This window comes from Melospiza georgiana, chromosome 26 (assembly GCF_028018845.1).
Source record: "Melospiza georgiana isolate bMelGeo1 chromosome 26, bMelGeo1.pri, whole genome shotgun sequence".
NCBI classification, from domain to species: Eukaryota; Metazoa; Chordata; class Aves; order Passeriformes; family Passerellidae; genus Melospiza; species Melospiza georgiana.
Window position 1 is genome coordinate 2,481,909 of NC_080455.1, and position 26,471 is coordinate 2,508,379.

The 26,471-nt window shown below is 61.6% G+C and overlaps 1 protein-coding gene across 1 annotated transcript in view; it reads left to right on the forward strand.

Annotated features, from left to right (window-relative positions):
• Window positions 1-13,108: 13,108 nt before the first annotated feature.
• UNC13A (unc-13 homolog A) overlaps window positions 13,109-26,471 on the forward strand; it is a 39,629-nt gene continuing 26,266 nt past the window's right edge. The window contains exons 1-11 of the mRNA XM_058040639.1: window positions 13,109-13,205; window positions 18,236-18,265; window positions 18,578-18,677; window positions 19,659-19,776; window positions 19,946-20,069; window positions 20,217-20,290; window positions 20,370-20,424; window positions 21,125-21,160; window positions 21,700-21,910; window positions 22,954-23,079; window positions 24,380-25,033. Coding sequence (XP_057896622.1) covers window positions 13,184-13,205; window positions 18,236-18,265; window positions 18,578-18,677; window positions 19,659-19,776; window positions 19,946-20,069; window positions 20,217-20,290; window positions 20,370-20,424; window positions 21,125-21,160; window positions 21,700-21,910; window positions 22,954-23,079; window positions 24,380-25,033 — 1,550 coding nt within the window. The 5' untranslated portion in view covers window positions 13,109-13,183. The remainder of the gene's footprint in view (window positions 13,206-18,235; window positions 18,266-18,577; window positions 18,678-19,658; window positions 19,777-19,945; window positions 20,070-20,216; window positions 20,291-20,369; window positions 20,425-21,124; window positions 21,161-21,699; window positions 21,911-22,953; window positions 23,080-24,379; window positions 25,034-26,471) is intronic.

Below are 26,471 nucleotides of genomic sequence, written 5' to 3' on the forward strand. Positions count from 1 at the left end.
TGGAGCTGGTTAATGGCAAACGGCGCCTGGGAGCATTAACCCGGGCGGGGGGGTGGGAAGGGGGGGTACAAACAGGCGCTGAGGGTGAATCTGCAACCGCAGGAAGTCAGTTATTAATTCGAGGGAGACGTTTTGCCCCTTGATTTACTGTCATCAGGCCTTTATGTAACGGCAGGGCACGGGTGGGCAGTGCTGTGGGGAGGGGGTGGAGGAGGTGGGGTGCACTCCAGCACCCTCCAGTGCTGCCTTCTGCTGCCTCCTGAGCCCCCCATGTGAAAGGAGAAGGGCACCAGGGTGGGAGCCCTGTGTGCCACTGTGTGCCAGGGGAACATGGGGACCCCGAGAGAGCCCTGTGCCTTCCCCTGGGACTCCCTCCTCCCCCCACCCCGGTTCTCAGGCTGGGCCCGGCAGGCTGTTGACATGGCTGGGGCCTCGTGTCCTCATGTCACCTCCTGGGCCGGGGGACAGGAGCTGGCAGAGCAGCTGCCGCCTGCGCGGGGCTGGCGTGCAAGCAGGGGGGTGTTTGTGCACGGATGCACTCGCACATGTGGATGGAGGTGCACGTGTGAGCACGTGGGCACGTGGGCACATGCCTGTGCGTGTGCAGATGCGCGTGCACACGGGGGTTTAGCACGCGTGTTCAGGTGTGTGTGTGCGCGCACACATGTGCAGCGCCGTCCTCTCAGCACACACAACCGCGCACACGCTGAGGCGAGGAACACGCGTGCACACGCAGGGGACACGCGGGGTGTGGGACCCCAGCAGCCCTGTGGCAGCGCTGGGCACACGGCAGCCCTGTGGCAGGAGCCATGGGACGTGTCAGAAGCCCGGGGCTCTGTGGCAGGGCGACACGTGGGGCTCCAGGGGACACAGCAGCCCTCGGTGCCGGCTGGCGGGTGGCCCGGGCGGGAGAGGGCTGGGGGATGCAACACTCCCCTGCCTTCAATTGGCTGAGCGATAAATAAATAAAAGGGAATTAAATAAATAGAGGCGAGTCGGTTTATATAATCGCTGGTACAGTTTGTCCTGAACCTCTGCACGGATTAGAGAGCTGGCACCGGCCGTGGGTCATTAGCAGCTGGGCTGAGCCCCCCCAGCGCGACTGCCCCGGCCCCGGCCCCGCCCCGGCCCCCAGCCTTGCCCCCTATTTACCGATCCGGGTACTTTTTAACGAGAAACCTTGGCAAGGGCCGAGCGCGTGTGTGTGAGCATGTGTGAGCTGTGCAAACGTGCACAGAGGGGCACAGGGCTGTGTGCGGGCACTGCCTGTGCCCAGGTGTGCCTGAGCAGGTTGGTGTGCGTGCAAGGAGCTCTGTGTGTGTGTATGTGAGTGTGTGTGTGTGTGTGTGGGTGTGCACAGAACTGTGTGCATGCACATGTGTTTTCAAGTTTGGGTGCATGGGGGCCAGCACACACATGTGCCTCAGCACGTGGTGTGCATGTGCAGACGTGTGTGTGTGTGTGTGTGTGTGTGTGTGTGGGTACCTCACACCTCTGTGTACAAGCACGTGTGGTTTTTCCCCCTTGCTCAGGAAAGCACCTTTCTCCCACAGCTCCAGTTTCTTCCTGGATGCTGGAGTGTTCCTGCAAAACCTTTTGGTTTCTTCCCCGCTTTTTGGAGCAGCACTGGGAGGTGTTTGTTGGGGTGTGTGGGAAGCCCCCTCACAAAGTGTGGCACCCAGAGCAGGAGGCATCAGTGGGCCCCAGGACACACTGGGTGCCAGCTGGCCAGGGTGCCCATTTAAACACCCCCACACCCCCCGGGCCCCCTGTCACCCACACACCTCGACTTCTCCATGTGGCCACGGCCAGGGATGGCCAGCGGGAACCCCTGATGTCCTCAGCTCATCCCGACCTGTCCCCGCAGTGCCCCACGGGGTGCGCCGAGCCCCACACTGCCGTCTGCTGCCGGGGCTGAGTGTGCCCGTGCCCATGCCTGTGTCTGTGCCCGTATCTGTGCCCGCGTCTGGGCCTGTGTCTGTGCCACCTCCGGTGCTGGTGTCTGTTCCACTGTCTGTGCCTGTTCTCATGCTGGTGCCCGTTCCCATGGCCATTCCCGTGCTGGTGCCCGTTCCCATGCTCGTTCCCATACCCATTCCCGTGCCTGTTCCCATGCCCATTCCAGTGCCGGTGCCCATGTCCGTGCTGGTGCCGGTGCCCGTTCCCGTGCCAGTGCCAATTCCCATGCCTGTTCCCATGCCCGTGTCTGTGCCGGTGCAGATGCCAGTGGCCGTTCCCATTGCCGTTCCCATTGCCGTTCCCATGCGTGTGCCCGTTCCCCATGCCCGTTCCCATTCCCCGTGCCCGTTCCCCGTTGCCATTCCTGTTGCCATTCCCGTGCCCATTGCCGTTCCCTTTCCCATGCCCATTGCCATTCCCGTTGCCGTTCCCGTGCCCATTGCCGTTCCCGTGCCCGTTTCCGTGCCCATTGCCGTTGCCGTTGCCGTTGCCATTCCTGTGCCCATTGCCGTTCCCGTTCCCGTGCCCATTGCCATTCCCGTTGCCGTTCCCGTGCCCGTTGCCGTGCCCATTGCCGTTCCGGTGCCCATCGCCATTCCCGTTGCCGTTGCCGTTCCCGTTCCCCATTGCCGTTCCCGTTCCCCGTTCCCGTGCCCATTGCCGTTCCCGTGCCCGTTCCCCGTTGCCGTTGCCGTTCCCCGTTCCCGTTCCCCGTTCCCGTTCCCCGTTCCCGTTCCCCGTTCCCGTGCCCGTTGCCGTTCCCGTGCCCGTTGCCGTGCCCATTGCCGTTCCGGTGCCCATCGCCATTCCCGTTGCCGTTGCCGTTCCCCGTTCCCGTTCCCGTGCCCATTGCCGTTCCCGTTCCCCGTTCCCGTGCCCATTGCCGTTCCCGTGCCCATTGCCGTTCCCGTTCCCCGTTGCCGTTGCCGTTCCCGTGCGCGCTCTTCTGCTGCCACCTAGTGCCCCGCACGCCGAGTCCCCGCTCATGGCCCGTGGCCTCCCCGCCTGGGCAGTGCCGGGGAGAAGCCGGGCCTGGAGAAGCCACCTGCGCCTTGGGGACACCTTGGTGCCCTCTCTGGGGATGCCAACGGGCCCCAATGGCTTCAGGGTGGTCTCGGGGATGGGAAGCAGCATTGCCCTGGACACCGGGAGAAAGGCAGCAGGAGCTCGGTGCCCGGGAAGGGCTCGGTGGCACGGGCTGCTGCGATGGCTCTTGGATGTCCCGCCATGCCCTTCCCGCAGCCACCCCCATCTCACCGGGCACCGGAGGGGTGCAGCATCCTCTTTTTACCCACCACTGACCATCCTGGTGCTCTTTGTCCCTGAAGGGACCGTGCCATGGAGGGGCCACGGGTGACACCCAGCCCAGGCAGTACCAGCCACTCCACTGCCACTGCAGCCGTGAGTGCCCGACCCGTGGATGCCACCACAGCGTCCCCGACAGAGCCATTCAGGGCAGGATGATGGAGAGCAGCTCTCCTGCTTCTCTCCTGCCTCTCTCTGCCTCTCTCCTGCCCCTCTGCTCCTCTCTCCTGCTTCTCTCCTGCCTCTCTCTGCCTCTCTCCTGCCTCTCTGCTCCTCTCTCCTGCCTCTCTCTGCCTCTCTCCTGCCTCTCTGCTCCTCTCTCCTGCCTTTCTACTCCTCTCTCCTGCCTCTCTCTGCCTCTCTGCTCCTCTCTCCTGCCTCTCTCTGCCTCTCTCCTGCCTCTCTCCTCCTCTCTGCTCCTCTCTCCTGCCTTTCTACTCCTCTCTCCTGCCTCTCTCCTGCTTCTCTCTGCCTCTCTGCTCCTCTCTCCTGCCTTTCTGCTCCTCTCTCCTGCCTCTCTCCTGCCTCTCTCCTCCTCTCTGCTCCTCTCTCCTGCCTCTCTGCTCCTCTCTCCTCCTCTCTCTGCCTCTCTGCTCCTCTCTCCTGCCTTTCTGCTCCTCTCTCCTGCCTCTCTCCTGCCTCTCTCCTGCCTCTCTGCTCCTCTCTCCTCCTCTCTCTGCCTCTCTGCTCCTCTCTCCTGCCTCTCTGCTCCTCTCTCCTCCTCTCTCCTGCCTCTCTGCTCCTCTCTCCTGCCTCTCTGCTCCTCTCCTGCCTTTCTGCTCCTCTCTCCTGCCTCTCTGCTCCTCTCTGCTCCTCTCTCCTGCCTCTCTCTGCTCCTCTCTCCTGCCTCTCTCTGCCTCTCTGCTCCTCTCTCCTGCCTCTCTGCTCCTCTCTCCTCCTCTCTGTCTCTCTGCTCCTCTCTCCTGCCTCTCTGCTCCTCTCTCCTGCCCGTCCCCAGCTCCCTGGGATGGACGGGCGCCTCGCCCTGCGCTCGATCCCTGCTGACTCAGGGGCTCGGCAGGGAATGCAGAGCCGGCCGAGGCTGTGCTGCTGCCGGCCCTGCCCAGCGACAGGAGCTGATCGATGGGGTGTCAGCAGAGATTCAGGCTCCTTGGGGCTGTGCTCAGGGACGTCTCGGCAGGAGATGCCGCAGAGGTATTTTTAGCCGTGTAATTCATAGCTACCTCCAGCCTGATTAATTTTTTTCTCCCTTGGTCAATCCATCACACACTCTGCCCCGGTGGATGGATGCTTGGCGGGAGCTGGGCGTGCTGGGAGGGGCTGAGGCAAAACCTGGACACTGGGTCTGTTTCAGAAAGCTTCATTTGATTCTGTTTGCAACGGAGTAAAACGGAACACCTGCATGAGGGAGCCCAAATGCTGAGAAAACCCTGCCTCAGGTGCCCCCCAGCAGGCCAGGGTGGGTGCAGGGGTGAACACCCGCGAGGCAAAATTGGTTCTGGGACTGGACCAGTTCCTGGGGTGCTCCAGCCTTTCCCAGGACACTTCCCCAGCCATAGGTGCCAAAATGGGAGCCAGGGAGGGGCTGCAGCATCCCACATCTGTCGTCTCTGTGAAAGCATTTCCACTTAGGCCTGATTCAGCAAAACTGTGTTTTCCCAATTGCTGCTGCACCCAGGATGAGGACACACAGTCCTGCGGGCTGCCAGCATCTCCCAGGGATGCAGGCACAGGGGGTGGATCAGGCAGCTGATGCGCTGGTCCCCTCACTGGGAAATGTGAGCTTAGGGACACATTTCCAAATCAGAGCTGTCAAAGGACGTCTCTGATTTGGGCTTTAGGCTCCCGTTTGTGCCTGCACCCACCCCAGTCTGCACCCTCAAACTCTGTGTGTGCCATGGCTCCAGCTGCCCGGGTGGGACCCAGCAGCTGTGGGTGCAGCGCAGGGCACGCAGCAGTGGGGTCACCCCAACACCCCACGGGTCCCTGGGCTGCTGCCAGTGTCCCATCCAGCCAGCCCAGTGTCACCCAGCAATGGGGTCACCCTGGCACCCCACGGGTCCCTGGGCTGCTGCCAGTGTCCCCATCCGGCGTCACCCAGCAGTGGGGTCACTCTGACACCCCACGGGGCCCTGGGCTGATGCCAGTGTCCCTTTCCTGCCAGCCCAGTGTCACCCAGCAATGGGGTCACTCTGACACCCCACGGGTCCCTGGGCTGCTGCCAGTGCCCCATCCAGCCAGCCCAGTGTCACCCAGCAATGGGGTCACTCTGACACCCCACGGGTCCCTGGGCTGCTGCCAGTGCCCCATCCAGCCAGCCCAGTGTCACCCAGCAATGGGGTCACTCTGACACCCCACGGGCCCCTGGGCTGCTGCCAGTGCCCCATCCGGGGTCACCCAGCAGTGGGGTCACTCTGACACCCCACGGGTCCCTGGGCTGCTGCCAGTGTCCCCATCCAGCGTCACCCAGCAATGGGGTCACCCCAACACCCCACGGGCCCCTGGGCTGCTGCCAGTGCCCCATCCGGTGTCACCCATCAATGGGGTCACCCTGGCACCCCACGGGTCCCTGGGCTGCTGCCAGTGTCCCCATCCGGCGTCACCCATCAATGGGGTCACCCTGGCACCCCACGGGTCCCTGGGCTGCTGCCAGTGCCCCATCCGGCGTCACCCCCGCCCCCGTGTCCTGGCGCGTCCCTGCCCGGCGCGGGCTGCGGGGGCCGCTCAAAGGAGCGATTTTGTGGCTCTGAAGCCCCGGCTCTGTTCGGCGCCAGGCAGGGAGGGCCCTGGGATGCTGGGGCAGCGTGGGTGCTCCCGAGGGAAGGGCACCGCGCTCTGCTGGGCACGGCGCTGCCAGTGCCCCCCACCTCCGGCCCTTTGATTCTGGCCCAGCCTCTTGCCCTGGAAACTGCGGCTGCCCACGGCAGGGTCGGGCAGGGCAGGGTCTGATCTCCTCTCCCTGAGCTCTGTGCCTGAGCCACAGCAGAGCCAGGCACCACCCCTGCATGAGGAGGGGGACACCCCAGTGTCTGCAGGACTGGGTTTTTGGGGTTCCTGCAAGCCTGAGTGGCAGTGGCTTGTGCTTCCTGAATCTGCTCAGCCTGTTCTGCTTCCCATTTTCCTGGCCTGGGAGATCTGTGGGGTCCCTTGCAAAGGGTGATGGGCTCTTGGGAGCTTGGGGACTGCGTCCCCTGGCTCAAGATTTTGCTGTGAAGCTGCAGAATGGTTCCTCTGCTTCCCAAAACCAGTCCGAGGTTGTGCCCAAAACTGTCTTAAATCTAGTTTAAGGCAATTCAGAGCCCCTGCCTTGGGCCAGCACAGGTGCTGGGGGATGGACAGACAGACAGACAGACAGACAGACAGACAGACAGACAGACATCCAGGCCCCCTTGCTGGTGCTGTCTCAAGGACAGGAGCTGAAGGGATTGGACAGGGCTGGCAGAGGTGGAGGGGGCTCACACCAGCAGAGACCTTCATTGCCAAGCAGGGAGATGCTGTTTCTTGCCAGCAGCAAAGATTTCTCCAAAACCATGTGAGAAAAGCCCCTGGAGTGAGCTGGGCCAAGGACAGCCAGGTTGGGACCCAGGGCAAGGCTGGGATCAGTGGGAAACAATAGAAATCAAACCCCTGGAACAGTGAGATGACCACTGAGCACACGTGGGCCGGGGGTTCCACCCCAACCCTCCCTCCCTGCCTTGGTGCCAGCCAGGGCCATGGCACAACCCTCCTGTCCTTGGCCCCAAGTCCCTCCTGTGCCCACCATCAGCTTCCCCCTCCACAACCAAGCAGCCCAGGGGTCCCTGCAGCCCTGGCCCGGCCGCCCTCACTCACCATCCACCAGGTCTTGGCCCTCACGTCGTAGCAGAGCTGCCACCTCACGGAGCCCCCGGCCGCTGCCGCTGCCCTGCCCTCCTCCATGCCCGGCGGCTACCACGGGAGGGGGCTGGCACCGTGCCCTGCTCCCGGGGCCATCGCTGACACCGCGGCCCCTCAGAAAGCGCCCAGGGCAGCTCCCAGCCCTGGGAAAGCGGCTGGAGGGAGGCGAGGAATGATCCCAGGCCGGGAGAGCCCGGGCTGCCCCCGGGGAGGCGGGGAGGCTGCTCGGGGTGGGCTGTGGGTGGCACTGCCGGGCAGGGGCTGTGCCAGCCGGGACACGCCGCAGGGACAGCACCCACGTCAGCGGGACAGACGGACAGCAAAGGCATGTGCTGGGTCCTGGAGGGTGTGGGAGCTGCTTTGGCTGTGCCTGCCCAGGGAAGGGGCTGCTGCAGGTGCCACCCACAGCCTGCCAGCCTCTGCTCCGGGGACCCCGGCCTGTCCCCGTGTGGGTGATGGGCGCCCCTGTCACCTGTTCCACCCAACACACATGTGCTCAGATGGGGGCACCCTCCTTCTCCTTCTCCTTCTCCTTCTCCTTCTCCTTCTCCTTCTCCTTCTCCTTCTCCTTCTCCTTCTCCTTCTCCTTCTCCTTCTCCTTCTCCTTCTCCTTCTCCTTCTCCTTCTCCTTCTCCTTCTCCTTCTCCTTCTCCTTCTCCTTCTCCTTCTCCTCCTCCTTCTCCTTCTCCTCCCCTCTAGCTCTGGGATGGAAGGGGGTGTGTGGGGGTGTCCCCTGAGGATCTGGGGGAGCTGTACCCCAGCAGAGCTGTGGGTCTGATCTCTGCTCCCAGAGCGGGGCAGGATCTGTCACTGGCCATTCCTGGCCCTGTCACCCTGGTACCAGCAGGACCTGTGAGGAGCTCAGAGGTGCCTCAGGAGTCACATCCTCCTGGCCCCACTGTTCCCATGTGCGTTGTGGGGTCCCCCAAAGGATCCCAGTGGGGTCACATCTGTGCCCTTCCCTCTGAGCCTGCTCCCCACCCAGGGATGAGCCATCTGGATTTTGGGCTTTGCCAAGGGAATCCTGACCCCAGTGAGCGCTCAGTGCTCTCAGCTGTCCGCGTCACAATTTCCATTTAGCATTCCTTCTCCTGGGAATTGGGATTTCGTTTGGAGTTTGGGGTCGTGGGCTGAAACCCGCACGCATGGCTGGACAGCCAGCTCTGGCTTTGTTATTCTCAGGGACAATCAGATCCTTCCCAGTGCTCCCTACTGGGACAAAGTGGTCCCTGCTGGGTGCCCAGCCTTCCCCCTATGCCCCCTGTGCCCCCTTATGCCCCCTGTGCCCCCTTATGCCCTCTGTGCCCCCCGTGCCCCCTGAGCCCCCTGTGCCCCCTGCCCTCCTGCCTGCTGCTTGCAGACTTTCCAACCCCAGGGTTTTGCTGCAGGGATTGAGAAAGATTTTTAGGAAGTCTGAGGTTTTGTGGTTTTGTTTTTTTTTTTCTTTTAAAGCCCAGGAGTCATGGGGGAAGCTGAGTTTGTGCTGAGCTGGCGATTTGATGACATTTGGGGATATCCAGACAAGAAGCTTTGGGGATGGAGCCATGCCTGGGGCCCAGGGGGCTTGGGCACCACCACAGACACAGTGCCAAAGGATTTTGGGGTGTGTGGGAAGGGAAGCAGCACGAGGAGCAGGTTGCAGGAATTCAGCTCCTGGAAATAATTAATTTCAAGGCATGGAGATAACTTCCTGATTTACTTTTTTTTCCTAAGCACTATTTTTTAAAAAATCATTAATTTTGATCAAAAGCCAGGCCTTTTCTTGGGAAAAGAACTCTGGAGTTTCTCATGAACACTTTGCTTTCCAATGAGACTTTTTTTCATCCAAACAAGGGTTTGGGGCAGAAAATGAACCCAAAGCTGAGCCACGGTTGCAGCTCAGAGCTGGTACCAGGGCAGGAGGGTGGCACTGGGCAGCAATGGGTGCTGGGAGGGTGGGCAGACGGATTGAGCTGAATGATGAAAATCTCCCTGTTTGGAATCTTCCAGAATTGCTGCTCGGCTTGGAAAAGGTGGCTTTGAAGGGGTGGGTGATAGTGTGAGTGTGTGTGGGGGGGGGGGCACAAGCAGGCACGTGTGTGTGTGACACGAGTGTGTGTGTGATGTGTGTGTGACATGTGTGTGTGACACGAGTGTGTGTGTGATGTGTGTGTGTGACAGGAATGTGTGTGTGATGTGTGTGCGACTGGAGTGTGTGTGTGACATGAGTGTGACAGGAGTGTGCGTGACACAAGGGTGTGCGACAGAAATATGTGTGACATGAGTGTGTGTGACACGAGTAAATGTGGGACATGTGTGTGACACAAGTGTGTGTGTGATATGAAAGTGTGTGACAGGAATGTGTGTGACATGAATGTGTGTGACACAAGTGTGTGTGTGACATGAATGTGTGTGACACAGGTGAGTGTGGGACGTGTGTGACACAAGTGTGTGTGTGATATGAAAGTGTGCATGTGACACGAGAGTGTGTGACTGGAGTACGTGTGTGACACGAATGTATGTGACAGGAATGTGTGTGACATGAGTGTGCGTGACACGAGTGAGTGTGGGATGTGTATGTGACACAAGTGTGTGTGATGTGAAAGTGTGCATGTGACACGAGTGTGTGTGACTGGAGTGCGTGTGTGACAGGAATGTGTGTGACAGGAATGTGTGTGACATGAGTGTGTGTGACACGAGTAAATGTGGGACATGTGTGTGACACAAGTGTGTGTGATGTGAAAGTGTGTGTGTGACACAAGTGTGTGTGATGTGAAAGTGTGTGTGTGACACAAGTGTGTGTGTGATATGAAAGTGTGTGACATGAATGTGTGTGACACGAGTGAGTGTGGGACTTGTGTATGTGACACAAGTGTGTGTGATGTGAAAGTGTGTGTGTGACACGAGTGTGTGTGACACGAGTGCGTGTATGACACGAATGTGTGTGACACCAGTGTGACAAGAGTGTGTGTGACACAAGTGTGTGTGTGATATGAAAGTGTGTGACAGGAATGTGTGTGACATGAATGTGTGTGACACAAGTGAGTGTGGGACATGTGTGTGACACAAGTGTGTATGTGATATGAAAGTGTGCATGTGACACGAGTGTGTGTGATGTGAAAATGTGTGTGTGACACAAGTGTGTGTGACACCAGTGCGTGTGTGACACGAATGTGTGTGACACGAGTGTGACAAGAGTGTGTGTGACACAAGTGTGTGTGTGATGAATATGACACAAGCGTTTGTGTGACAGTAGTGTGTGTGCACATGCATGTGTGTGATGACTGTGTGTGAGACGTGTGTGTGACATGACTGTGTGTGTGATGTGTGTGTATGACATGAGTGTGACCCAAGTGTGCGTGGCATGAGTGTGTGTGATGAGAGTGTGTGACACAAGTGTGTGTGTGCGCTGTGTGTGTATGACATGAGTACGATGAGTGCATGTGTGACAGGAGCGTGTGTGTGATGTGTGTGTGACACGAGTGTGTGTGACAGGAGTGTGCCCGTGCCCCACGTGTGCCACACACGGGCGGTGCGCTGACGCTGAGCGGAGCAGGGCTGGCAGAGCAGGGAGGAGATGCCAAGGGATGGCACCAAAAACACACCGAGTCCTTGGTGGGCTGGGAGCGGCCTCTGGCACGTCCCTGCTGTGGGGAAGGGCTCTGGGGTGTCTGGGGGGCCCCAAAGCTCCTGCCAGGATGGTGTTTGTGGGGGGAGCACGGTGGGAATGCCAGAGCTGGGGGTGCCACCAACTCCTGGTCTGTCACCAGGGACTCGATGGGGGTCTGGAAGGGCTCTGACAGGCACTGGGGGGCAGAGGGGGGTGAGAGCCCCCAAAGTGAGGGGAGGGAGGGAGGAGGTGGCCCCAGTGCTGAGCCCCACCCTGGCATGACCCCCACTCTGCCATTCCTGGGGCGGGGCTGTTGGGAGGCAGAGCCAGGAGAATGGATGTGCTGGGGAGGGGGCTGGGGCTCAGCCTGAGGAGCCGGGGCTTGCCTTGGCATCTCAGCACTGCCCCGTGACCCTGCCTCCTCTGGGTGCTCACTGGTGCAAAGCACAGCTCTCTGTGCCTCAGTTTCCCTGGCAGGAAGGGCTGTGCCCACTGCTGCTCACTGTACCAGTATCCCCAGGGCCTTGTTCCTGGAGGTGGCAGTGGGGCTGTCATAGCTGGGCCTTGTTCCTGGAGGTGGCAGTGGGGCTGTCACAGCTGGGCCTTGTTCCTGGAGGTGGCAGCAGGGCTGTCACAGCTGGGCCTTGTTCCTGGAGGTGGCAGTGGGACTGTCATAGCTGGGCCTTGCTCCTGGAGGTGGCAGTGGGGCTGTCACAGCTGGGCCTTGTTCCTGAAGGTGGCAGGGGGGCTGTCACAGCTGGGCCTTGTTCCTGAAGGTGGCAGGGGGGCTGTCACAGCTGGGCCTTGTTCCTGAAGGTGGCAGCGGGTCTGTCACAGCTGGGCCTTGTTCCTGGAGGTGGCAGTGGGACTGTCACAGCTGGGCCTTGTTCCTGAAGGCGGCAGAGGGGCTGTCACAGTTGGGCCTTGTTCCTGGAGGTGGCAGCGGGGCTGTCACAGCTGGGCCCCCGTGCTGCCCGCACTGGGTCACCCTGCCCGGGCTGTCACCCCACGGGGCTCCGTGTGCTCCTGTGGGAGTGGCAGGGCTGTGCAGGTGTGTGAGGGCACACGTGGGTGTCCCCCTGCCACATCTCCTGCCACCAGTGGCCCCAGTAGTGTGCTGTCAGGGGCTGGGGCTGCTCTGGGAGGGTCAGGCCCTGCTATGGTTTGGGATCACTCATTAGTGATGAGGGACCAGTGCGAGGGTCAGGCCAGGGCACTCAGTCCCACAGGTGCCCTTGTGTGCACACCTTCCCTTGCTCTCTCTGCTTCAGTTTCCCTTGGTGTCTTTTCCTCCCGGTGTTCCTGATGCCACTTTCTGCTGGGCAATGATCCCATGGGAGTAACGTGGTGACACTTTGCCGGAGCCACCAGGATCAGCAGGTTGGCAGCGTGAGCCCATTACCTGGCTCCACGGCAAGAGGAGGCAAACGGGGACAGGGTGAATCCCTGTCCGAGCTCGTGTCCCCAGGGATGGAGGTGGAGGTCCCTGCTTTACTCTCATGTGGGACCCCTCCCATGAGGGCCAGCACCTGGAGCTGGGTGCTGGTTCCTGTCTGGGACCACGGCAGCTCCTGCAGCCCCTGAGCTGGGATCACTGCCCACATCTGAGCCTTTTTGGGATGTCACATTTGGTGGCCAAGAGGAGAGAGGACACAACAATGAGAGGGGTGACAACGACAGTGCGTCCCTGCTCAGACCCATCTCTGAACATGCCCAGCACGGCCCGGGGGGAGCACGCCTGTGGGGGTGCGGTAAATTCTGCACCCCAAAGCCACCCCCCCTTCGGGCAGGATACACGCACAGCTCCCCCAGCCCACCCTGCCGGGGAAGGGAGGGCACCACGGCCCCGGGGCTGGACGAGCGGGCCGGACCCACCCCGGACAGCGCCGGCCCCGCTTTGGGCAGCGCCTCCCGCCCGTTCCGCGGGGCGCTGCGGCTGTGCCGGCCGGTGCCGTGCCGTGCCGTGCTGTGCCGTGCCAGGCGGTGCCGTGCCAGGCGGTGCCGTGACGAGCCGTGCTGTGCCAGGCGTTTCACGCTCCGTGCCGTGCCGTGCACTGCCGTGCCGTGCCCTGCCGTGCGTTCCGCGCTCCGTGCCGTGCCGTGTGACCGTGCCGTGCCGTGCCGTGTGGCCGTGCCGTGCCGTGTGGCCGTGCCGTGCCGTGCCGTGCCGAGCCGTGCCGTGCCGTGTGGCCGTGCCGAGCCGTGCCGTGTGGCCGTGCCGTGTGGCCGTGCCGTGCCGTGCCGTGTGGCCGTGCCGTGCCGTGTGGCCGTGCCGTGCCGAGCCGTGCGTTCCGCGCCCCGTGCCCCCCCCGGACCCCAGACCCGGCTCGGCCCCGGCGCCGGGCGGGGCTCGGGGGCGGCGCCGCGCGGGCGGGGGCGGCGGTGACGTCAGGCGCTGTCCGCGGTGCTGAGGGAAGATGGCGGCGCGCTAGAGCCGGGCGGCGGCCAGGGCCCCCCGCGCCCCCCGCGCCCCCCGGCACCCGCACCGCCGCCATGTCGCTGCTCTGCGTCGGAGGTACCGGGGCGCGGGGCGCGGGGCGCGGGCCGGACGGGGGGCGCGTCCCGCGCGGAGACGGAGCGGAGCCCGGGGCGGAGAGGGGGGAGCGCGGGCCCGGCGGGGCTGAGGGGAGCGCGGGCGGGAGGGGGCGGTGAGGCGGGGGGGCCGTGGGAACGGCTCCATTCAGCAGCGCCCGGCGCGCGGATTTATGAATGAACCGGCGGGGGCGCGCGCGCGGCGCGGGAGCCAGGAGCGGGGGTGGGGGAGGGGCGGGGGTGTGGGCGCGCCCTGCCCGCACAGGGATCCCCGGAACCCCCCGGGATCCCCGGAACCCCCCGGGACACCCCGAACGCTGCTCCTGACCCCGAGCCCCGCCGGGAGGGACCGGGCTCCCTCCGCGCCTCCCGCCGCCCCATGGGGCTCCCCCCGGAACCCTCCCGGGCTCCCCTCCCGCTGTGGGAAGGGGCTCCCCCCGGAACAACTCCCGGGTTTCCTTCATATCCTCCCAGCGCCGTGGGGCGGGAGCTGCCCTCATAGCTTCCCACTGCCGGGGAGGGAGGGGGGTCCCCTATAAACCCCCCCGGGCTCCCTCCATCGCCCTCCCCCGCCGTGGGGAGGGGGCTCCCCCCTCGCCGCCCACCCCATCCTATCCAGCTTGCCGCCCCCTCGGAGCCCCTGCCCTTCCCATCCTGCTCCCTTCGCGTCTCTTCCCACACCCCCCTCAAGCACTGACCTCACCGTGCTCGTACACCCCCCCACCATCGTATCCCTCCCCATATAGCCCCTACCCAGCCCCCCCAGGACCACACCCCTCACGCCTATCCTCAGGCACCCCCATCCTGCAGATGCAGCCCTCTGCATTCCCAACCGCCCCCTCGTCAAAAATAACCCATCTGTGCCCCCAACACCCCACATCCACCCCCACCCCCCCAATTACACCCTGAAGCACCCCCAACCCCTAAAATCCCTCCACTACCAAAATCATCTACCCCCATCTATGTATCTCTACATTCTCTCAATCCCCCCAAAATCATCCTAACCCATCTATGTACCTCTACGTTCTCTCAATCCCCCCAAAACCATCCTAACCCATCTATGTATCTCTACATTCTCACTCCCCCAAACAGACCCTGTGTGCCCCAAATCCCACACTGTGGGGATTGAAACCCTAAATACGCCTCTCAGATTGCAGCCCGAGCCCCAGCCCCACCTCCTGCAGCCCCCTGTGCCCCTGCAGGTGTTGCCCAGCCTGGCACGGGGATGCTGGTGGGGGTCAGGGTACGACCTGGGGCTCTGGTGCTGTGTGCCCAGTTAGGGGAGCTGGTGCTGGTCTCCCATACTGGGATGTACTGGGGGATCCCTGCACCCAGCACACTGAGCCCTGCCCACCCCAGTGCCCAAATGAGTCCTGCAGGCTTGGCCTCAGCCTCGCTGCTCAGTCTGGACTGAATGCTCAATGAGGGGGGACAGAAGTCGGGAGGGATCTCTTTACCCCCTTCTCAAGGCCCTGTGACATCCTGGTGGGGATGGGGTAGCACTTGTGTGTCTTGGGGTCAGAGGATGGAGGTGGCAGAGGGACAGCTGGGACGAGGTGGGCCATAGAGTGTCTGGATTCCTGGATTCCCTCACCCCAGGTGAAATCTGGAGGAAATGGGGCTCTCCCGGTGCTGCCTGAGTTCATCAGGATGGAGGCTGAGCCCCTTCCACCCCCTGACGTGTCCTTGTCCTTGAGGTGTTGTCACAGCCCCCTCTCTGGTGGCAGTGCCACCGCTGGCGTGCCCCTGTGTGCCCCCCCGGCAGCCCCAGATTTCAGTACTCTCCTCTGGCAGGGGAAGTGCCTCTTTACTGCCACTCAAAGGACTGTCACATGCGGTGACACCCTCGGTGGCGCTGGGGGTGGCTGCTCAGAACAGCTCCGAGTGGGCTGGGGCTTCCCCCGGTGCCCGTCACCACTCGCTGCTCACGCTCCCCGCGCTATTCTGGGGGTCCCGGGGGTGCGGGTGCCACCCCAGAGCCTCCCCCGGCTTTCCCTGCCCCTCCTGGGGGATTTGTGCCAGGGCTGTCCCTGTGTGACAGGACTGGAGTGACCCGGCAGCGTGGGGTGACTGGGGACAGGAGGGGGTGTCTGGAGTGGCGGGAGGCAGACGGACAGATGGACAGGCGGGCGGACGGGCAGCTGGAGAGGCAGATGGAGAGACGGAGGGACAGATGGATGAAGGGGATGGGAGACGTGATCACAGAGGCTGAGGGGTGGGTGGGTGGGTGGAGGGACAGAGGGAGAGGAAGGACAGAGGGGTGGATGGAAGGACAGACGGGTGGGTGGACGGATGGACGGGTGCATGGAGGGTTGGACAGAGGGTTGGGTGATGGACAGACTGATGTGTGGGGGATAGACATGGGGATGGGTGTGTGGAGAGACCGGAGAGTGGGGTGGGCAGGCAGAGGCATGGGTGGTTGAACAGAGAGGGGAGGGGACAGAGAGACAGGTAAATGGACGGACAGAGGGATGGACAAATTGTGGATGGTAGGAGTGGGTGGACAGACATGCAAATGGATGGACAGGCAGAAGGGTGGGTGAGTGGAGAGACAGGAAAATGGACAGAGGGGTGGGTGGATGGACAGAAGGATGGGGGAATGGAGAGACAGCAAGGACAGAGGCGTGGGTGGATGGATAGAGGGGTGGGAGGATGGATGGACAGCAAGATGGATGGCACATGGGTGGGTGGATGGCTGGAGCATGGATGGGTGGGTGGAGAGACTGGTAATGGACAGGCAGCAGGATGGATGTACAGAGGAATGTGTGGACAGGCAGAGGGAAGGACAGACAGACAGGCCTCGGGGCATGCCAACAGCCTAGCCCAGTTTAATGCCATTCCCAGTCCAATCTCTGCCAGCTGCCTCCTGCCTCAATTTCCCCACGTGTTCAACATCCCTGAGAGGAGGGAGATCACCCCAGCCTGGGGACACCCCAGCTTGCTGATGTCACATAAGTGTCACACTGTTCTCAGCTCCTTGCCTGGGGACTCAGGTTGAATTTAGCCCCAGGGTGGCACCCCAGGTCTCGCCAGCCCTGTGCCAGCTTTGGGGACCCTTTGATGGGTGGGAGGGCAGCACATCCTGCAGATGGTGACAGCAGGACTTCTCCCTGGCAGGAGATGACAGCCAGGAAAGCCACGTGTTCCCTGGGTAATTGTTTGTTCCTATCAGCTCGGGTATTTTTGGAGCTTTTCCTTCCTCTGCTCTCCCGTTCCTTTTTGGAAGCAGCAGCTGGTAAAGAATAGTGGGTGCCCCTGGGCCCGGGGGAAGGGGGATCCCTGTCAGCCACAGGCAGGTTCTGGCTCCAAATTCTCTGTTAGAATAGAATAATATCAATTTATAATATGTAAAATAGAATGTATAAATACATTTATTTCATTTACATAATCATTACACACAGTGGTGCCAGCCATCCCCAGCCAGCCCCCAGGCTCCCAGCCTGGTGTCGCTCGAGGATCTTTGGGATCCCGGAGCTTTGTGCCAGCCCCCCAAGTGTGAATTCCCCATCTCTGTGGTTCCCTGGGAACGTGGCTGCCAGCGGCGTCTCTGCTGACCTTCCTTGGGGCACAAAGCCACCCAGCGTGTCACCCTTTCGGTGGCACAGGGCAGGCAGCCGGCTTGGAGGCTCCCCAGCTGTTTCCGAGGCGCCGCTTTCCCTTGCCTCAGTTTCCCCGAGGTTTCTGGTGCTCCAGCCAGCCCAGCCAGGCACGTGGCGCTGGCGGCGGCCCCGCGTCCCTTCCGGCGCTGGTGGCGGCTGATAAGCGGTGGCGAGTGGCACGTCTCCGAAATCAAATTACCTTTGATGTCGCCAGGGCTATTTTCATCCCTGCTCGGTCACGTTGGTCCTGCACCCGCTGGCACCCGCGTCACTTAGGCGTTCTCCGGGTGCTGTGTCATTCCCTCCCCGCCCGCTCCCCTCCCCACAGCCCCGAGGACACCCCCGGGCATCGGCGGCGTCGGTACCGGCTGTGTGTTCCTTTTTTAATATTTATTTTTAAAATATAGCAGCTGTGGAAAGCAGCCTTCTTTATAAATGCTTGCTGGCAGAGGGAAATGCATCCTCGCCATCCTTGTTCCACATCCCTCCTGGGTGCCCCTGCCTGCCAGCAGCAGTGCTGGGGCTGGGGAGGCTGCTCGGGCTGCTGCAGGCAGGGAGGCTCTCCATGGCAGGGAGAGAGAGAGAGAGAGGGACCCTTCTAAAAATAGAAATATTGTGCTGAGTCGTTTGGAGTGCCCGGCCCCCTTTGCCCCCCCAGTGCAGCCACAGGCCGGGCACCGACCCCCCACCCAACGGGGAACATCTGGCCGTGTCAGCCAGGACCGGGGGGGTTCCTGTGAGCAGGATCAGAGCGCTCCCTGCACCCCCAGTGGGCACGATGGGAACCAGCCCCACAGTGCCTCCGCGGGGGAGACACGGCTGGGGTGCAATGGGGATGTTGTGGGGCTGTGTAGGATTTGCGGGGCATCTCCTCCACCCCTGGGGCTGTTTTGGCTCGGGGAGGGTTACAAGCACCGACTCACCCGGTTTCCTATGGGAAATGTGGGTCAGTGGTTTGGGAGAGTCTTAATTAACCCTGGTTCTGCTGGGCTGGTGCCACCCAGATGGGACTCGAGTGGGGAACAGCGCACCCCAGACCACAGGTTTTCCTCTGGATATGGATGGTAACATCATCTCTTTCTCCAAATAAATCCCAAATCAAAAGTGTGGGGCGAGGGGGGTAACACCCCCTCAACAACCCTTAACCCCTGGTCATTTGCGGTTGCAAGCTGTCGCACAGTAGCAGGTTTTTGGGGGAGCATTTTCTCCCCTCTGATGCCCACCTCCATCTCATGTGTGATCCCTCACCCTCACTTGGCATGGGGGATCCCAGCACTTTTCCCACCTGGCAGCTGGGGGGGTTTGGGGGACAACCAGGACTGGGGTCCTCCCAGCCCCCTGACACCCTGGTGGGGATCCCCAGCCTTTTCCCAGGGTCTCAGCCTGATTTTCTTCCCTGCCTTTGTCCCCACAGTTAAAAAGGCCAAGTATGATGGGCCCCAAGGTAAGTGAGACCCCACCTGAGGGGAGAGGGTGGGGGGCTCTTGGGCTGCTTGGGTGTGGCAGGATCAGAGGAGGGGCTGGGGAAGGGGGTCAAGGGGACCCTTAGCTCTGGAGGCATCGTTTGGCAAGCTGGGGACACACACACACAAATGGGGGTGCCCTGGACAGAGCGGGGGGCTCACATCCTCCCAGCCCTGGCTGGGATCCCTCCTGGGACTGGGGTGCTGAGGGAAGTGTGTGTGGGCTGGCAGGGGGCAGTGTCGGGGAGGGGGGACACACTGGGGGTCACTTCACCCTCTGCTTGTTCCCACAGAGAAGTTTAACACCTACGTGACCCTGAAGGTGCAAAATGTCAAGAGCACGACCATCGCAGTGCGGGGCAACTTGCCCTCCTGGGAGCAGGACTTCATGTTGTGAGTGTCCAGGGGTGTGCAGGACTCCATGTTGTGAGTGTCCATGGGTGTGCAGGACTTCATGTTGTGTCCAGGGGTGTGCAGGACTCCATGTTGTGAGTGTCCATGGGTGTGCAGGACTCCATGTTGTGAGTGTCCATGGGTGTGCAGGGGTGTGCAGGGCTTCACGTTGTGAGTGTCCATGGGTGTGCAGGACTCCATGTTGTGAGTGTCCATGGGTGTGCAGGACTTCATGTTGTGAGTGTCCATGGGTGTGCAGGGCTTCATGTTGTGAGTGTCCAGGGGTGTGCAGGACTCCATGTTGTGAGTGTCCAGGGGTGTGCAGGACTCCATGTTGTGAGTGTCCATGGGTGTGCAGGACTCCATGTTGTGTCCATGGGTGTGCAGGACTTCATGTTGTGTCCATGGGTGTGCAGGGCTTCATGTTGTGAGTGTCCATGGGTGTGCAGGGCTTCATGTTGTGAGTGTCCATGGGTGTGCAGGACTTCATGTTGTGTGCAGGACTCCATGTTGTGAGTGTCCAGGGCTGTGCAGGACTTCATTTTGTGAGTGTCCAGGGGTGTCCATGGGTGTGCAGGGCTGCATGTTGTGAGTGTCCATGGGTGTGCAGGACTTCATGTTGTGTCCATGGGTGTGCAGGACTCCATGTTGTGTCCATGGGTGTGCAGGACTCCATGTTGTGAGTGTCCAGGGCTGTGCAGGACTTCATGTTGTGAGTGTCCAGGGGTGTCCAGGGGTGTGCAGGACTCCATGTTGTGAGTGTCCAGGGGTCCCCTGAGCTCCCCCATCCCTGCTGCTCCCCCCTGCCCCCATAAACAACACGGGGAGTCCCCCACTGCTCTGAGCCCAGATCTAAGGGGCTCACCTGAGTCCTGGCAGTCCCTGAGAGGACAGGTAGAAGCTGGGGTGGTCCCAGGAGGCTGCAGAGACCTGAGGGGGGTTCACTTCATGGGGGTAACCTGATCCCTTTCCTGTCCCCAGTGAGATCAATCGGCTGGACTTGGGCCTGACTGTGGAGGTGTGGAACAAGGGGCTCATCTGGGACACCATGGTGGGCACGGTGTGGATCCCCCTCCGGACCATCAGGCAGTCCAATGAGGTAGGAGGCAGGCACAGGCTCGGCCCCAAGGGACATGTGCCACCCCAGCTGTCCTTTGGGCCCGGCAGAGCCTTCCCCATCCTGCCTGGGGCCACACCCTGTGTGCTGGGGTTGTAGGGAAATGAAAGGGGGCTCTGGGAGCTCTCCTCACCCCATTTCTACCTGACAGGAGGGCCCTGGGGAATGGCTCACACTCGACTCCCAGGTCATCATGACAGACAATGAGATTTCAGGCACCAAGGATCCGACCTTCCACCGCATCCTCCTGGACACGCGCTTTGAGCTGCCGCTGGGTGGGTGCCCATCCCCATCCCCAGGCTGTCCTTCCTTGCCCTCAGCCCCAGGGCTGCCCATGAGCTTTGGAGCCTGACCCTCAGCCCCAAAAGCTTGAGGGCTGTTTTGGGGGGTCTGTGCACTAACTGGGGTCTTTGCCCTCGCAGATATCCCTGAGGAGGAGGCCAGGTACTGGGCCAAGAAACTGGAGCAGCTCAACGCGATGCGGGACCAGGATGATGTGAGTGCTGCCAGGCCTGGGGTGAGGGGGCAGGGGCAGTGCTGCCAGCAGGAGCCCTCACCAGCCCCTCTCTCCCCAGTATGCCTTCCAGGAGGAGCAGGAAAAGCCGCTGCCTGTGCATGGCTCACAGTGCTGTAAGTGCTGCCCTGTCCCTGCCCCGCTGGGGGACACACACACCCTCCCTTCTCCCCACTCCCACACCAAGGAGTTTTAAGGGGTGGGCTCCACATCTGCTTTGGGGCATTGGATCCCAACCAAGTAGGGTTTAACTTCACCCCATACCTAGTCCCCATCCCCATTCCTGTTGTCCTTCCTGTGTCTGCCAGTGTTTCTCTGCTGTCTCCCAGCTCCACAGTGGCTGAGCCTTCCTGTGTGTGGAGGAGCAATGGGGCTGATGAGAGCAGTTCCACTGGGGCAAGGGACAGCAGGCTGGTGTTGGGGGCTGCTGGATGGGGGCCCTGCAGAGGTATTTGGGGTGCCAGCTCAGTTTGTCCCAACACATGCCTCAGTTCCCCTTCTGTAACCACCCCAGGGGCATGAATGGTTCAGTGCTCCTGTGCCCAGCCCCAGGCCCCGTCCCCTGTCAGTGCCACCATGCCTGGCCATAGCATTGTCCCCAGCCTGGGTCAGTGGCACCATGCCCACACAGGCACTGTCTCCAGTCCAGCTTGGTGTCATCATGTTCAGGCCCAGGCAGTGTCCCAGTGCCAGTGTGCCCCATGCTGGATGCTGTCCCCAGGGCAGTGTCCCCAGCCCAGTGTGCCCTCTGGGGAGATGCTGGTTCCTCCCAACCAGCTGCCTCCATCTTTATTGTCTCTGCCCCTTTCTTTGTAGGCAACTGGAATTATTTTGGCTGGGGAGAACAGCAGAGTAAGTATCCTGCCCACTCCTCTCTTCCCAGCCTGGGGGTCCCCAGCACATCCCTCTTTGCCTGTCCCAGGGCTCAGAGGACCTGGAGCTTGGGTCTAGCCTGTGGCCTTGTGCCACGACTCTGTGGACAGTGCCACGACTGGGAGAGGACAGTGTCACCAAGGGACCTGTCCTGGGCAGGGCTGTCCCATGGGCTGGTGGGGATATGGCACCATGGGGCTCTGTGCCCTTGGGGTGTCCCAGTGGCAATGAGCAGCTCAGGCTTTGCCTCTGTGGTGGAACATTGGTGGGGCAGAGGGAGGGTCCCTGCCCCCATCCTCTTCCTCCTGTATGTCCCAAATTCCCCCTCCCCCTCCCCCTCATCCCCCCAGACCCCTCCTGTGCTGATAACAGGTCAGCTCACCCCTCATCCTGCCCCGGGCCCACCTCCCCAGCACGGTCCCACAGCGGTGGGGACACAGTGGTGTCCTGAGGGCTCTGTGCAGGGTCGGGGGCAGATTTGGGCCATCCCCTGCCCCGCTCACTGTGGCCCCCTGCAGACGATGACCCCGACAGTACCGTGGATGACCGGGACAGTGACTACCGCAGCGAGACCAGCAACAGCATCCCCCCACCCTACTACACCACGTCCCAGCCCAACGCCTCCGTGCACCAGTACCCCATGAGGCACCAGCAGCAGAGCTCCCGCGACTCCTACACCGACTCCATGCAGAGCTACGAGATGGACTACTCGGACCAGGCTCCCATCAGGTACAGTGGTCACAGCCAGCTCACCCTGGGACCGGCTCTCTCAACCTCCCCCGCAGGTGACAGAGGCCAGCGGGTCCCCAGGGGGACGCCAGGGATGGCGCTCCCAGCGACAGAGGGAAGGATGAGGTGAGGAAGAGCGGGGTGGTGCTGGCCCCATCCAAGCCTTTCCTTCTCACTGGGAAGTTTTCAAACTCTTTTGGGTCACTGCCTATTGGAAAAAAAAAAGGCTCCCAATATTACCAGTTAGATTGTGCCTGGGCCAGTCTGACCCTCACTGCTGGGCCAAAGGCAGCAACTGCGGTGTATCACCGCAGAGATACCTCGGCTAGCTGGTGGTTGCAGCTGGGCACTGAACAAGTCCAGGCTTGTTAGGAACCCCGTTTACCTCAGGAGGAATGGCTTCAGGCGATGGTGAAGAGAAAAAGGAGAGGGTTCTGCTGGAGGGTTTAATGTCCAGAGGTTTATTCCATGGTTACAGAGGTCTGAACGTGAGCAACTGCTCCAACAGAACCCGGCCGCATGGTCTGATCACCTTTTTAAGCTCAGGGACAGGGGGAGGGGAGGTACAGGTGAGCCACCAACCAGGTGAGAGGGGCAGGGTCTCAGGGGAAGATGACACCCAGACAGGCCAATGACCCCTGGGCCTGAGGGGCATCCTTTGAACTTGACCAACCACACGACGCCTTGCTGGAACGTTTAGCCTGATTGACAGGACTCACTCAGCATGGGGGCAAGGGGGAAGGGAGAGAGGTATAGGCACACCTGGGGAAGTGACCTGGAAGGCCAAAATTGGACATCACAGCACACCACAACAACTGCCCTCCTCTGTCCTCACTGGGTTTGGGGCCCCCCACCCCTGGCTGTCCCTGCTGGGAGCTGGGCAGTGCAGCATGAGGTGGCTGGGGGCACAGACTCTGGTGGCACAGCCCACCTGTCAGCCCCCTCCAGGTGTTCAGAGCCTCCCTGCCAGCGTGCCCACGGCAGCAGGGGGTGGCGGGTGGCGGTGGGAGCTCGCTGACCATGTTCCTCTCCTCCCCTGGCAGACGCTATGGTAGCGTAGACTCTGCCGCAATCGGGCGCAGCGACGCTGAGTCCGGTTCTGAGTCGAGCAGGCGGACCAGCCGCCAGCCTTCCCTTGAGAGCAGGCGGTCCCTAGAGCTGTCCGATAGGTGGGTCCCTCCCTGTGCGTGTGCCGTGTGCCGTCGCAGAGTGCTGTGCTCGGTCCTTGCAGCCATGGTGAGGCCAACACCAGTCCTGGCAAGGGCGGCCTTGTGCCACCCTCCCCGCCCCGAATCAGCCTCCTGCAGGGACAGCTTTGGGGTGCTCCAGGTGTGCCCCCAGCCCCTCTTGCTGCTGCACCCCAGTTCATGGGGTGACATCCCGGCATCCTGGTCCTGCTTGCTGGCACTGTGACTGTCTGACAGTGCTGCTGCCTGTTCCTTGTGTCAGCGGGTGTGGGACTGGGCCCTTGGGGACTCAAATGCCACTCCCCGTTCCTGGTCACCTGCCAGGGTGTGCCTGTCTGGGCAAAAGCTTCACGCAGTGATTTGGGATCCTGCCATGTGCCAAGAGCGCCTCTCCCAGCTCTGGCCAGGATCAGGAGGGGGAGGTGTGGGGTTTCCAGGTGTGAGCTGTGTCTCCTGCATCCCTGTACCCCGAGTGCTCCTTCCCAAGGTACCTGGATGATGCCAGTACCCCTCCCAGCTGGGACCAGCCTGAGCCATCCCCCAGCACTCTCTTCCCTGCGGTGTCTCCTGGCTTCCCCAGCCTGGCTCAGCCACTGTGGGCTCTGCCAGCCCAGCCCCTCACCTTTGTCCCCTCACACACCCCCTGAGCCCTGGCTGCCAGTGCTGGAGACGTGGTGTCGGCCTCTTCCTCGGCATGTCCCTGTCCTGTCTGCATGTCTGCTTCTGTCAGCCTGTCCCCACGGAGCCACGGGGCTGCCCTGTCCCTGGCAGCCTCCCGGGCCCCTGTGGGCCTCCCAGTGCAGGCAGCTGTGAGAGGAGGGGTCTGGGGGGGCACATGGGGCGGGGGAAGGAGTCTGGCCTGGCAGCAAGGGCAGAGAGGGGCCCCCAGGCAGGGATGGTGTCAAGGCGAGTGAGGGGGTTTTGGGGGTGTCCTGGGGTGGGGGTGCCTGGGAGGGCTGTGCAGAGCACGGGTGACAGATCTGTGTGTCAGGGGCAGGACGGGGTGAATGGCAGCAGCAGGAGGCAGGATCTGGCACCCCTGGCTGGGATGAGCCCAGGAGACAGACGCTGTGAGCCCATCCCCACTGTCAGCCCAGGCACGGGCAGGCAGCTCCGAGTGCCCCTCCTGGGGGGCTGGTGCAGCCCATGGAGTCTCCTGGTTCTGTGCCTTCGGCTCCCCATGGGAGCTGCACATCCTCCCGGCCCTGGGGCAGGGCCTGGGGCTCTGCCTGGGTGCCACGGACCCACGGGAGCCCTGTCCTTGTGTCCCCTCGGCCCCCAGCCCCACAGGCAGCAGCCGCTACGCCTCGTCGGCCGAGCTGAGCCAGGGCAGCTCCCAGCTGAGCGAGGACTTCGAGAACGAGAGCCTGCGGGACTCGGAGCTGGACGAGAGGGACGGCGACTCCTACCACTCCTGCCACAGCTCCGTCAGCTACCGCAAGGACTCCCCCCGCTGGGAGGAGGAGGATGATGATGATCTCTACCTGGAGGAGGAGGAGGAAGAGTTCATTGAGGACTACAGTGAGACTGAGGAAGGCTACCCCAAGGAAGAGGAGTTGGAAGAGGAGGAGGAGGAGGAGCTGCGGGAGCAGGACACCTATGAACCCCCTGAGCATGAAACATACCCACCACCACAGAAACCCCTGCCACAGCAGCCACAGCAGCAGCAGCAGCAGCAGCAACAGGTCCTGCAGCAGCAGCAACAGCAGCAACAGCAACAGCAGCAGCAGCAAGCCCAGCTGGTGCCACAGCAGAAGCCTCAGCAGCAGGAAAGGAAGGAGGAGAGGAAGGAGGAGAGGAAAGAGGAGAGGAAGGAGGAGAAGGACACCTCTGCTCCCCAGGAAGCCCCTGAGGCCCTCCAGGCCCAGCGGGCAGAGGAGGAAGTTCCCCTGCAAGAGGCAGCCCTGGAGACTGAGCCCCCAAAACCAGCTGAGAGGTAGGAGGGGAAGCTGTGGTGTCCCTGGGATGGCACTGTGCCTGCAGGCACTGAGGATGCTCTGGAGGTGCCTCAGGGATGGTGCTGGTGCTTGGCACAGGAGCAGGGACTTTCTGCTGTGTCTGGAGCTTTTCCAGGTGCCTGAGCCACCGAGGTGGGGGAAGCTCCCTTTGTGCCACCAGGCAAGAGCCAGCACCCTGGGCACACTGCCTGGGCCCAGCCACCCCCTGAGCTGAGCATGGCCCAAGGTGTTCAGGAACCTGCTGGGGGTGCAGGTTTATAACCTGGGACAGACATGGGGCTGGGGGAATGGAATATTGGGCTGTGACTCCTCTCCTCTGGCACAGGCTCTTGGCACCCTGGTGGAGCTTGGTCAGAGGAGGAGATTTCCTTTACAGAAGTCAGTCCTCTCCCTAGGCCTGGTAGAAGCTCATCCATGGCCTCCTGTGCTGTACAAGGGAATTAATTGGTGGTCAGGTTCCTGGTGCAGCATGTGAATAATTCATGTCTTGGGGACAGATTATTGAAATATCATTATTGATCATTTCCATTTTCAGTGAGTGTCACTGCTCTGTGCAGAGGTGATGGGCTTTTTCAGCCTTTTATTTAATTTAAATTACACACCAGGAATGGAGAATCTCAAATTTAAACCAATGAGTAATGAGCTGTTTTTAAAAAAAAATGGATATTTAGGCCCAAGACCTAGCAGGAGCTTGAGGGCTAAATATCCAGGTTTTTCCTGCAGTACCCACTGCAGGAGGGCAGGGGGCTTAGGGGTCCTGTGCTGGGATTTGGGCACTGTGGATTAGTGCTGGGAACCATGGATTGTGCTGAGAACCCCAGATTGTGTTAGGATGCCCAGATTAGTGCTGAGGGCCTCAAATTAGCACTGATGACCCCAAATTAGTGTTTGGGACCCCAGAGTAGCACTGGGGACTGTGGATTACTGCTGGGAACTACAGGTTAAAGCTGAGGATCCCAGGTTTGCTCTGAGGATCCCAGATTAACACAGACAGAGCCCCCAGGTCTGAGCAGGTTCATCTCCTGAGTGCCCATGGCCTCTTCCCAGAGCAGTTCTGGGCTGCTCCCTCCCTGTTGCATCACACCAGGCTCTCCAGGACACTGGTATGTTTGGAGCATTTCTTTGCTTTTCTTCCATTGTCTTGATTTTGTAGGAGAGGAGAAAATACCCCACAACACCCAGCATGTCCAGGCAGACACTTTTCCCTGGGCTTGGAACCACGGGGTGTTGGGTGCTCTTTACCCAGGGAAGTGGCCAGAGGACATTGTGGGGGCAATGGGGACACAGGATGTTTAATTCACATGCTGGTGTCACCAGCTGTGCCCTCTGTGTCACCTGGGTACCCAGGGCAGGGTGTCCTGAGGGTGGGGAAGCTTCTGGCTTCTCCCCAGTGCTCTGCCCTGATTGTGGGCAGTG